At 40.4% G+C, this 12,140-nt stretch overlaps 3 protein-coding genes across 4 annotated transcripts in view; 1 reads left to right on the top strand and 2 right to left on the bottom strand.

Moving 5' to 3' along the window:
- Positions 1 to 12,140, top strand: part of LOC5518881 (lysosomal-trafficking regulator) — a 53,373-nt gene that overhangs the window by 1,048 nt on the left and 40,185 nt on the right. The window contains exons 3-7 of one of the 2 annotated variants that reach the window (XM_048730078.1): positions 1,107 to 1,198; positions 4,120 to 4,273; positions 8,576 to 8,669; positions 9,231 to 10,661; positions 11,517 to 11,682. In XM_048730078.1, coding sequence (XP_048586035.1) covers positions 1,107 to 1,198; positions 4,120 to 4,273; positions 8,576 to 8,669; positions 9,231 to 10,661; positions 11,517 to 11,682 — 1,937 coding nt within the window. The remainder of the gene's footprint in view (positions 1 to 1,106; positions 1,199 to 4,119; positions 4,274 to 8,575; positions 8,670 to 9,230; positions 10,662 to 11,516; positions 11,683 to 12,140) is intronic. The other variant, XM_048730079.1, reaches the window with a different exon arrangement.
- On the bottom strand, positions 5,117 to 6,761 carry LOC5507125 (thiopurine S-methyltransferase). The gene is made up of 2 exons (XM_048730080.1): positions 6,268 to 6,761; positions 5,117 to 6,198 (listed from the first exon to the last, which is right to left on the bottom strand). The coding sequence occupies exons 1-2, from the start codon at positions 6,723 to 6,725 to the stop codon at positions 6,000 to 6,002; spliced, it is 657 nt and encodes a 218-aa protein (XP_048586037.1). The 5' UTR covers positions 6,726 to 6,761; the 3' UTR covers positions 5,117 to 5,999.
- Positions 7,081 to 8,275, bottom strand: LOC5507136 (thiopurine S-methyltransferase). The gene is made up of 3 exons (XM_048730081.1): positions 7,632 to 8,275; positions 7,310 to 7,562; positions 7,081 to 7,266 (listed from the first exon to the last, which is right to left on the bottom strand). Exons 1-2 carry the CDS (start codon positions 8,087 to 8,089, stop codon positions 7,379 to 7,381), a joined length of 642 nt encoding a protein of 213 aa, XP_048586038.1. The 5' UTR covers positions 8,090 to 8,275; the 3' UTR covers positions 7,081 to 7,266; positions 7,310 to 7,378.

The following is a 12,140-nucleotide window of genomic DNA, read 5'->3' as shown; positions in this document are numbered from 1 at the left end:
GGGGGGGGGGGGGAAATGCTATTGTGTGAAGGATAAAGCTGTTCCCTTTAATTTCAAACACATCTATGCACATCCTTGACTGTTACTCTATATGCTTCTGAATTCTTATCTTCTGACCAATATTATTTTCAAGCAGTGATCCAAGTTAATTCTCTAAGGGTGCTGTCTCACAAACAGATTAAACATTTGATCTAGGTCTCGTCTGTGTCGTCCTGTGTATTGTTTCGACAGTGGATAAGAGCCAATGCCAGTAGCCTCTCTTGCCCTATGCACAATCTGTTATACATGTGGAGGCGTCGCAGTGCACTTGCGTTTTCCTGGCATTTGCAGCTTGTAGAATTTACAATGCAACATATCTTTAGCGTGGAGATATCAGGGAACATATCACTGTCACACACCTTCAGAGCTTGCACTCCTGTGTTCGGTCTATCATTGCTCTGTTTTTTTTTTTGAAGAGCTGTTACAACAATGTCCCCCACATTTCCATTTAGATGACATGCATGCTTATTCTCGTCTTTGCTGTTGACACTGGACTCTCCCTCGTCCCACAAGGCAATGCACTGGCGGCCCCAATACAGCACTGCTTCTGCAACACATTTGATTTTATGCTTGTTTTGCTCTATGTTATGTCTCTTTTCGTCATCAAGGAGTTTAAAGTTTATGATAAAAATCTGATCACCCCTGAAAGAACAAAAAACTTTTTTATGCCATTGCAGTATTCCCATGAATGTTTACTATCGGTTTTGGCAAAATGACAAAAAAGTCATGTTTAACTTCTAGAGTTAAAGTTTAAGCTTATGAGCTAAATCCTGATTAATAGATTTATAACATACCAGAGCTATCTAAAATGCCTTTCTTTCTTATCTAATTTGCATATGCTTTATAGTTTTGTCTACAAATAGCACGTCTATTGAGAACCGAAAGTGGACTTTCGGCCGTTGTGGGGGGAGGGTGCAATTGCACCCTCTGCACCCCCCCTAGTAATGGACCTGTAATGTACTGAAATAATACTGATCAATGAGAAATTAGTCATTATTACAAATATTACAAGAGTTTACTGATGTCTGTGTTTTGAATAAGGATTTATACTTTATGTTTATTTACAGGACAAACTCATATGTCTAGAGCATTTTCTAAGAGAATTCCTAAAGATGTCTTATTTGGTCAAAGGAGATGTTAACAAAATCCCATCATTTGGGTGAGTGATAACCAAGAACTAATATATAGATTTAGCTGTTGCCTAAAAGCAGAGTCCCAAATAACCAAATCTTTGCTTATTTTCGCTAAACAATTTAAGAAATATTAAAATGATTATATTTCTGTTTTTGACAATGTCAACGATTTCACAGATCATGCGACCAACTTGTTATACCCCCTTCCCCACACCCTTGACATCTACATGACACATAACAAGTTTAGTCGCCATATGATGCTTCGGTGTCAGGGTAGGTTAACTTTTAGTGAAGTCATTGATGATGTCACATGACCATCTCATTGCACCTCACTTGAAACATATTACACAACACACCAAGTTTGGTTGTCATAATTGATGTCTCTTAATGAAATATAAATATTTTTTTTATTTTGATGATGTCAGCATATTGGAGGCACAAAAAATGTGACTATATTGGTGCACCCCTCTTGACACCTTTATGACATAGTTGTCACATGATGTTTTGTTATTTTTGTTCTTAATGAAATTAGAATAGTTTTGCTTTAGTTACCTGAACATATTTGTGCACCCCCTTTGACACAAACATGACACCAGCCAAGTTTGGTTTTGAAACAATGTTTCTTTTAAAGGATTTAAGTGTTTTGCTTTTAATCACGTTTTTTGCTTTAAGTGACGTCATAGATGACGGCACACAACATGTGACCATATTGTTGCATCCCCCTTGACACCTACACGGCACCTACTAAGTTTGGTTGCCAAATGATGTTTCCTTTGTGAAATATAAATATTTTTATTTTGATGACGTCAATGTATCTTTGCCTCTAGTGATGTCATCGATGACGTCACAAATCATGTGACCAAAGTTTTGCACCTCCCTTGACCCATGGGGCTCCACTCACACGGCACTTTGTGTGGGAGCTCCGCTAAAAAAGGTTGTTACAAAATAGCATTAACCGAGAAAATAACAATTCAATACAGAAGGTTTTGGCTGGCCATTGATTAGTATTTTATTGTGGTTTGCATGATAACCCCCCCAATACACCCTCACCCCCCAAAGTTAATAAGACACAAGATAAGTTGTGCTGAGCTTTTACTTGGCGCAAAATAGCTTGAACAAATATTATTTAGTAAAATAAATATATCCTGTGCAGCCTTAAGCCAAAAATAGAATAGGCTGCACAGAAGAAATTTCCTAATTGCAAATCAAAGATCCAATGATGAGATGTTTTAAAAGTGGGAGTATGGGTAAATAAAAAAAAAAACTATTTAACCCATTGACTCCTGGCTTTTTTTTTAGCTGAATTTACAAAAAACAGACTGAAAACAGATACCTCCCCCCCTATTCTGAGTTTTATACAGCCCGTCAAAGTCAAACACAGCTGCACCTAGTCAGTGGTATCCAAGCTTTTCAACAGTGCTTTGCGCTCCCCACTTGTAATCCCTCGTCATTGTGCTGATGCGAGCACAAGTTGATGGCTAGGAGCATATTGGGAGAGTGTCCTAGGACATCATGAAGTCTATTGAGACATAATTGAGTGCTGTGCTTTTGGATATTTGCAAGCAAAGATGGATTTATGGTGAATTTTTTCTTTCCAACAGTGCCTTGCGGTCCCCACTTTTAATCCCTCGTCGTTGTGCTGAAGCGAGCACAAGTTGATGGTTGCTTGTATTTTTCATCAAAAATACAGCTATGAGCATATTAGGAGAGTGTCTCATGACATCATGAAGTCTTTTGGGGCATAATTGAGTGCTTTGCTTATGGATATTTGCAAGCAAAGGTGGATTCATGATGATTTTTTCTTGTTTTGCTTTGCCTGGATGAGAAAATAATTTTCTAATGAATCACCACAGCTCTCCTAAATGCTGTCTTTTCTTAAACCAAATTGATTCCAAAATTGTTTACACTGCTATTCTGGGTCTGTATGACCTGGAATTGATTTGTTTGGCTTCGGGGTGAAAAGACTTATAAAAAAACCATCTGACTTTGGGGAGAGGAGTGTTGACTGGCCCTCCCCTCGTGAATTTTCCCCTGGATCTCCCAGAATGCTTTGCAATACATAAAGACATCTTCGTGGTTGTACAATCCTTCAAGGAGTGGACATTGTGTTTTGAGGCCATGGAAATGTACCTGGAGGGTCAGAATAAAGGTATCTATTTGTGTCTTGAGCTGTGTTTGCTGATTTCTCTCTCTTGTGTGGTATTTTGAGCATTTTATTGAGAGGGGTGATTCTGCTTTTCTCTCCTTGTTCGATTTGAGATTTGTCAAAGAACCTGTGCTATTATTTGGCTTAAGCGTAGATGCCTTGGTTGGATGCATATCTGCAAGACCATTTATCCCTTAGACTGATGCCTGAGTATCTTCATCTTGTTGTGTTTATTTTGCATTTATGAATTTTTTGGGTTGTGGGTACTTCCCAAAGCCGGTACAGGCCGGTTGAGGGGTCAATGTGTTAAGGCCATCAATGTGTGGGTCTGACATAGCTGCTTCATTTTACCTGTTTTCAAATAATTAGTACCCTATTTGCACAGACAATTTTTAATGTATTTATGATAACAGGAACTTTTGATTTTTTGGGTTGCATGGGGGGTAAACTGGACAGGAGTGCTTATTTCAAACTCGGATTTGCTTTGTATGAGTGACAGTGTCTGTACCTTGATTAAATTCATGAAATGTTACAAATCCAACAATAAGCTAACAAACTAGAACAAATAGTTTAGTTCAGTCAATGGACATCTCTCATCTTTTCCAGAGGATCTGCATCTTCAATATTCTGGGGAGGGGTTTTGGCACTTTTAAATGCTTGCATATATTCGCTATTTTACACCATAGATGGGGTACTCATTCAAAAGGGGGTGCAACAAAGATTTGCAATATCTGATGGTTCATCAATTAGGGCCACTCTTTTCAGTCTAGAAAAAAATTCTTGTTTTTGTTTGATTTTTAGTGACATCCATAGTATAAGTAACATGGTAGCAAGGGAATTCCAGACGATAATCCTAGCAAAGTGCCAGGAATGTGATGAGGAATTGCTGGTGAAGTACCTGTGTCATGGACAGGGACTCATGATACTGGAGACGCTTTGCATTCTTGCAGGAAAGGTAAGAGTTTAAAATCCATATAACCTTTCAGAGGTGATAGACCCTATAAAACACGCGTTCGAGCGAATAATTCAAATCTGTAATATTGAGGTATTTTGGTCAACCTTCAGAAAAAAGGCTGTGAACTGATAGGCCCGGGTCCAGTCATTTGTGACGTAGATCAAGATGTCAACCAAATTACATGAGAAAACATATAAGTGCGCTAAACCGGTTCCCGTCTTCATGTCTTCTTAGTTATTGCTGGAGAATGTTGTGTGATTACAACTTTGACCATCATCATTATATCTCAACCTGGTAGTCAAATGATTATTTAACTTCAGGAAACAAATCTGCAAAATTTAGCAGATATTTTTTAGTCTTTGAATTGTTTTTGCATTGTGTGCGCGCTCTGATTCGCAATCAAGAATGGCAACATTCTCACGAGCGCGCACTGTTTTTTAAACCTAAAACAAAACAATATTTTTATTTTCGCATACAATTCTCGAATTATTATTCGCTTCATTGTGGGTAGCATTGCAATAGAAAACAATTCGCCAATATTTTGTGGTATTGCCAGCTCTGAGTTTTAACGGATTTAAGGAAAATACGTTGTTTCAGATTTTCCCGCCAAAACTTGGAATTATTCACTTTATTCAATCTCCTTTCGCGCGGCCAGGAAAATTTTCAAAGATCTGTAGAAAATTCAGATTTCAATCAAATTCAATTCCCTTTTCAGAATTTAAAAGTCTATCTATGCTTTGTTTTGGCTAGATTGATATAAGTGAAAGGTTTTAAGAACTTTAAGATCTGGCAGGGGGCTGGCCTGCTTGCTGTCTTTGCGCACCAACAGACTAAGAGACTTTGTGACACTCAATACTTTTCTTTAATGTATTCCTGCTAGTTCTAGGTTTGTGTCTCTGCCTGTAATTTAGTGAGTCTCAGCCTGTGAAAGGTCTTGTAAATAAACATGAACTATTAGGATTCTCTGTTATAATTCAGGGCATAGCCAGGATTTGTCCAAGATTACTAGTGGCTAGACAACCATTCACAATGCTACCATCTTAGTCATAAAAAAATATCAGTCTTTTTTTCAGTTTTTTTTTCTTTAACACTCTTGAATGCATCCTCCCCAATTACTTGCCTTTAACACTGTTATTATCTAAGTCAAACTCAAGATACCTGGTTTGGGGAGGGTTAGAAATCCACTGTGGGAGATTAAAATATCACAAGTACCAATTTTACAATGGCCGGACCTCACATCATGTTACCAAAATCTTGAAGAGTAACCTCCACTCTGCTCTGGTCCAAAACCCACCCACACACCCCTGCACATTTAAATGTTCATATCATTAATTGTTATTATTATAATTATTTAAGTACACGTTCTATTATATCTCTCTTTCCACTTAGCTTTGGAGCATAGTACAGTTGAACCTCAAAATAACGATATTTCAAGGCACCGAAAAATTATATTGATAGATCACTTTAAATAAATCAAAAGATAAAATCTTTATGGACGGGAATTCTAAAGTTTAGCTTTGTTGGGTTCACTTGTATCATCAGAGATTTGACACTTAGTGTACAGTATTTTAATCATTTTACCAATAGTTTTTTATATAATATTGTTGAATCTCGATCTCGCATACATTTCACTGTAGTTTTGTCGGGACCTGAAATTTCGATCATTATATATGGATAATATCAAGTAATTATCGTTAATCTAGGTTCCTGTAACCACACAATCTCACTATTGAAAATCTGCCAACTTGGCAGTTAGAACATTCAGATTAAGTGTGTAACTGAAGTCAAATTTAAAGTTTTGGAACCCTTCGCCCGGGCCCATTTCAACCTTCTCTAACAACTCGACTTCCCAATTATCGCCACACATGTCCCTTAGAAGCGACTGAGGGCAGCAAGATGGCCCAACAGACCTCACTGCATCGGGACTGTATACGTATGTCTCCATAACACATTTACCACCTACTGATAGTAGCTTGTGTTGCACTTCGAGGTAACGTTTTCCGATCTCGATATCTTCTTCGTTTGATTTGTTTTCGAGAAATGCTACCAGGGAAGCTCTGTCCCACACCGCGTCTATCTCGCCACCGGCAATAGATTTACGGAAGTGAAGATAGTCACATTGAAATATCGTGATATCTTTGCTTTTCGCCTTGAATACGTACGCTCCCGAAGGCGCCATGTTTATAGCATCTATAGTGTATTCCAGATCGTTTTTCTTGAAGAACATCTCAATTCCAGCACGAACAAATTCGATGCCAATAACACTATGACCTTGGTCTGCTAGAAAGATGAGGTCTTGCGTTATACCACAGAGAGGAACTAGAATTCTGAGGCCTTTCTTGCCCCCAGTCAGTCGGTCTAGATGCTTGACTAGCAGTGGATGTGGCCCAGGAATATGCCAAGGGACTTTATCCCCAAACTTTGACCACTTTTTGGCCCATTCTTCTGCCATTTTGACCGCCGAAAACTACACTTGGTTTACATACACTGCTTCGTCATTCGTACTAGACGTCTAGACGTTCCTAGTCTCGTCTGATTAAGCCTGGGACGAATATATCACCACAGGCAACCCAAGCTTGCGGGACAACGGTCCTCGGCAATCCTAATGTAGAACAGCGTTTATATTTGTCGAATTCCGCAAGACGCGCTATTAAAATTTGTTCTTATGCGTGCCAGGTGAAGTCATTACTGTGTTTATTTTTGCTTGAATTTGCCAACCAAAAGATCACATGATCTCTTAGCGCAATTCCCCTATTTTATGAGATTGAAAGCAAGCTTCAAAATCCCTATCCACAATGAATTCACAATGGGACTTAACATCTCGATTTATTTAGAACTTGCCAGTAGATACAAGGAAAATGTAGAAAGAAAGTGAACGGGTGTTCCAAAGTTTAGCATTGTGAGTTTCGTTTGCGTGTATAATTACACCTGATATTTTACACTTGGTGCACGAAATGCCAATCATTACACCAGGAAATGGTTATACCGAATATTGTTAAATCGCGTTTATTCAACATTTTACTGTAATTTTGCCGGGATCGGGAATTTCGATTGTTTTATTTACAGGATTCATGATTCACTCAATATCACATAGGCAAATCTGTCCTACTTAGGAGTTAGAACATTCAGATTAAGTGTGTAACTGAAGTCAAATTTAAAGTTTTGGAACCCCTCGCCCGGGTCCATTTCCACCGACTCTAACAACTCGACTTCCCAATTATCGCCACACATGTCCCTTAGAAGCGACTGAGGGCAGCAAGATGGACCAATAGACCTCACTGCATCGGGACTGTATACGTATGTCTCCATAACACATTTACCACCTACTGATAGTAGCTTGTGTTGCACTTCGAGGTAACGTTTTCCGATCTCGATATCTTCTTCGTTTGATTTGTTTTCGAGAAATGCTATCAGGGAAGCTCTGTCCCACACCGCGTCTATCTCGCCACCGGCAATAGATTTACGGAAGTGAAGATAGTCACATTGAAATATCGTGATGTCTTTGCTTTTCGCCTTGAATACGTACGCTCCCGAAGGCGCCATGTTTATAGCATCGATAGTGTATTCCAGATCGTTTTTCTTGAAGAACATCTCAATTCCAGCACGAACAAATTCGATGCCAATAACGCTATGACCTTGGTCTGCTAGAAAGATGAGGTCTTGCGTTATACCACAGAGAGGAACTAGAATTCTGAGGCCTTTCTTGCCCCCAGTCAGTCGGTCTAGATGCTTGACTAGCAGTGGATGTGGCCCAGGAATATGCCAAGGGACTTTATCCCCAAACGTTGACCACTTTTTGGCCCATTCCTCTGCCATTTTGACCGGCGAAAAATCGTTTCGATTTGTGGGTTGCGCATTGCCATTACATTATGACTAGGCGTCATAAGGCCCGCCTGATTAGGCCTAGGACGATGTAGTGTCACCACAGGCAACCCAAGCTGGCGAATTCCGCAAGACGCTCTATTGTCTAGAAAATCGTGGTACTCGTTATAATTTTTTCTCCATTTTTCCCGTGTTGAGATCTTTTAGGCTTTTGTGACAATTGACAACGAAAATGATAAAAAGAGTATGTCCGTTAAATAGATATAATTATTAATGATATGTTCGAGTTTATATATTTGTGTAATTTGGCTTAAAAATGAAAAACGTCCCCGTGAGAAGAGACGCACATAGAACAAACACAGACTTGTGGTATTCTGTAGTGATTTTAACCGCTTCAAAACAGCACTGAATTTACATTTAACGTTTAAATCGTGCCTGTGTGTCAAACTTTACCACGGTAACAGCTCTCGTTTTTTACAGGTGGCCGGATGCAGCAGTGAGCTTGCCAATCTCCTTGTCACGCTACTTCCGGTTATTCTTCGAATTCCCCCTGATCGACGTGACATATTACAAGGTACAAGAACACGTGACGTGTCCCGTCGTATCACGAGTGCTATGCATACCTTTAAAAAAAGGAAAGGTTAAAAAACATTGACCTTTGGAGGCACTTCAACTTCATGATAGGAGGTTCTCCAAAAAGCCAGATTTTCGGTAGGGATTCCTTTAATAAAAAAAGAAGTCGCGAATTTGGAAAATAGTTTCAATATAGATATTTAGTTATAGTTTTTGTCAAGCGCAGATTACTTCTTATTTAAGAAAAGTGATCAATTTTTTTTATTTGCAATACCTGCAAGTTCACTGTCATTTTCTTAAAGTTGCTATATCACGGGGGCTACTTATGACTTGAAATTGAAAGAACAAGACAATGATTGTGACCATTTGTAGTCAATTTTTATAAGGATTCTAAGTTTTTTCTGTACCTGACTTTCCAAAACAACGCTTTTTTGATATCAGTCCCGTCCCCTTCCTTAGATGGCTAGCAAATCCTGCACTTTTTCATATCGGCTTCTGATCGGGGGGCTTTGATAAATATCAAGGTTTTCTATCATGTCACTAAAAGTTATTTCACCTGCAGAGCTGGATTTGGCCATGACCGAGTGGGATAACTATTTCCAAGACCCCAAGACCACGCCCTACCACGCAATACTCGCCAACGCTCTAATGATGGAACACCTGAAGACCCGGTACACGTCCCACATGCGTAGCACGACAAGTACACCCGATCCACCGAAATCACGCGCCCAAACCCTAACACAAGAACTCGTCTCACCCCCTAACGGTAGAAACCTCAAGGAGAGGAGGGAGGATCGTGACTCCAGCACTGCCGGGGATAGCGATGGGCTGACGAGTATTAGCAGTATGGGAAGCACGAGCTTACAGAGCTCGAACGTTAGTGATAATTATAATGTACCGAATTTGCTGGAGTTAGAGCTTCAGCAGCAAAGCAGTGGGATTTCCAGCGCTGTGGGAAGCCTGGAGACCTCTTTAGGAGCGCTTTTCGACGAACCGGAATTCAGTATCACACCTGGAAAGGACCTTATGGAGATGGCAAAGGAACTCTTTGAAGTGAACACGTTTCAGCTACTTCTCCTGGTCTTGACGATACTTGAGAAGCTCTGCTGTCGAGAGATGTCGAACCAGGACGCGTCCTTGATACTACAGACGTCGGGGCAGTTGATTGATTTGGTCGTATGTCTTAGCGGTGCAAATTGCCCAAGGCTCATCTCGGAAGAGCTAGAGGTCGAATGCACATGGGATGTCTCCACGGCAACCGCGGCACTGTTGTCAATTCTTAGAGGTGTCTTTGCTCTCTTATATGCAGCTTGTAGGAACTCAAAGTCTGCAAAGCAGCTCGCTAAAAGCGCCTATATCAAGACTCTAGTTAATGTTGTTGAGGATCTAACTTCCAGACTCAACTTTTCAGCGAAGCATTTCGACGAGTTGACGGAAGAGATCGAGGCATATGATTTCAGCAGTTCAGATTCTTTGCCTGACGATCTACACTCGCTGCCACATTGGATAAGGTTCCAGCCTTTGCTTTGTCTTGTTCATTCTATTCAAGGGTTGCTGACATTTCTCTGTTCTGCACTTCATTTTGGAACCCTCGTTAATTCCTCCGTAGTTGCATTCATGCGCGAACTGCTGGAGCACTTCTCGACAAACTCTGGTTTCGACACTACTGTGAGTGTTATATCAAAAGTGGAAGAACTCCTCGTGGCTAGTTGTAAAGTGCCAGAGAAGGTCAACGCCCCATCACCCGCACAAACCTTGCGCTCTTTACCCCGAGTCTCTCTCTGTTACATCCTCAGTAACCTTGGTAAAGTCGTATCTCTCATCAAGAAAGGCAAAACGAACTGCAGAGCTGGGACCGGGATTCCGCTCCAAAGAAAGTCCCAGACGTCCTCGGTGTCGCCCCTCGTACAGTTCGAAGGTGTGACGTCGGAGATGGAGGAGAGTTCGGAATCAGCTGGAGATATGGAAGGGGAGCGACGTAGCATAGATACAGGTAATAGGGGCTTTAAGATACGAATACGGCAACGAGGACGGCAACGGTAGAAAACAATGGAACTGATTTGGGAATACAAAATCTGTACGTGAAAATGCCTTCTGTCTAGTAGATTTTCAACCGTTCTTCGACAAACCACGAAGCGAAATTCGGTCTAACGAGGACTAGATCGGTTGAAGTATAAACTCACCTTCCCCTGTTCGCTTTTGTAGACATGAAGCTTTCGTTTAATTTCGTTTTGTTCTTGAGTATGAAGTCTAGGTGATTTCTTAAAAACTATTTTGGAGTCGCCAAGTGCTTAAGTGCTAGTGTCGGTCACGCCCTCCTAACCGTCGCCGTTCTCGCATCATAAAGTCCCTAATATTTTTACGTCTGTTAAACCCGAATCGCGTGACTCATTTTGCGTAGGCTTTAGGACCCTAGATATATATTTCGTTTAAATCACTATGAAACTTTATCTTTCCTAAATTAAAAACCGCATACTGCTATTTTTTTTAATATAGAATAATATTGGGAAAGATTGATCTTGTTTAAATGGGAGTTTTGAATATTCAGCACAAAAGCATTGTTGGATAAATTGCCATGCAAATCGGATCAATGGAATTTATAGATTCAGGGGGGTAAGGCCCCTTGGTCTTCTCTCTTTTCTAGTGCTGTAACATTTCTTTCCCAATTTGGTGGAATATTTGCTGTTCCTGAAAAATATTGTTTCCAGCATTCGAAACCATTGCCGACGAGACAACAAGGACAAAAAAATAATCGAATCAAGACAAAATCTTGTTATTTTGACTTCCGGGTCCTTTTTGCGTGGAGTGGCGCACATGTGATCTGAGACAGTGTCTGATTCTCTCCTAGCTTCAGACGAGGGTTGCCCAGTATTAGTACCAGTCTTCTCGCTTCTTGCGGTCTTCAGAGGAAGTCGAACCCAGTACCTCTCGTCCCAAGTCCTCCTCTGTCTGGCGAAGGTTGGCGTGTGTAGCTGCCTGGACCCGGATGTACTGGTCACTTCTTTGCTTTCCAGGTAACATGGGATGACTCTCGGAACTCTCGAAACCAAAAATGCACCATAAGCGTGGTGTCCACTTAATGCATTATATATAGAGATTGACCGAACAATTTGGAATCGGGACTTTAAAGTGTCTGTTATAAGAGGTTGTCTGCTAAATATAGGGTCATGTCTAAAGAGTGATTTAAGTGCTGTTTCTATGCGCTCGAAAACAGTAAAGGTCATACAGAGTAAAAAATAATTATAACCGATCCAGATTTAAATAGCCATTGAGGATGATTGTTAAAATTGATGTGGAAGTCACAAAAAATGGTAATACAAGCCAGTGTTCCCAGCGATTCTTATACATCCCCAAAACAGGTCAACGAGCAGCACCTTCTGCTTAACGTCCTTGTCCGAGAAGACTAGGGATTCACAGTTATTACACATCTGATGAGCTACCTCTAAAATCACCTAACGCTGATTTGAGCCCT

The sequence above is a fragment of the Nematostella vectensis genome, chromosome 7 (genome assembly GCF_932526225.1).
Source record: "Nematostella vectensis chromosome 7, jaNemVect1.1, whole genome shotgun sequence".
NCBI lineage: Eukaryota > Metazoa > Cnidaria > Anthozoa > Actiniaria > Edwardsiidae > Nematostella > Nematostella vectensis.
This window is presented reverse-complemented; position numbering and strand designations above follow the sequence as displayed.

What these genes read in the sequence shown, in the direction of transcription:
- LOC5507136 (XM_048730081.1), bottom strand. Translation starts at nt 8,089, where the DNA reads ATGGCAGAGGAATGGGCCAAAAAGTGGTCAACGTTTGGGGATAAAGTC. An exon ending in GATATCGAGATCGGAAAACG is followed by an intron (nt 7,563 to 7,631) that starts TTACCTCGAAGT and finishes ATACGTATACAG; the next exon opens with TCCCGATGCAGTGAGGTCTA.
- LOC5507125 (XM_048730080.1), bottom strand. Translation starts at nt 6,725, where the DNA reads ATGGCAGAAGAATGGGCCAAAAAGTGGTCAAAGTTTGGGGATAAAGTC. An exon ending in GATATCGAGATCGGAAAACG is followed by an intron (nt 6,199 to 6,267) that starts TTACCTCGAAGT and finishes ATACGTATACAG; the next exon opens with TCCCGATGCAGTGAGGTCTG.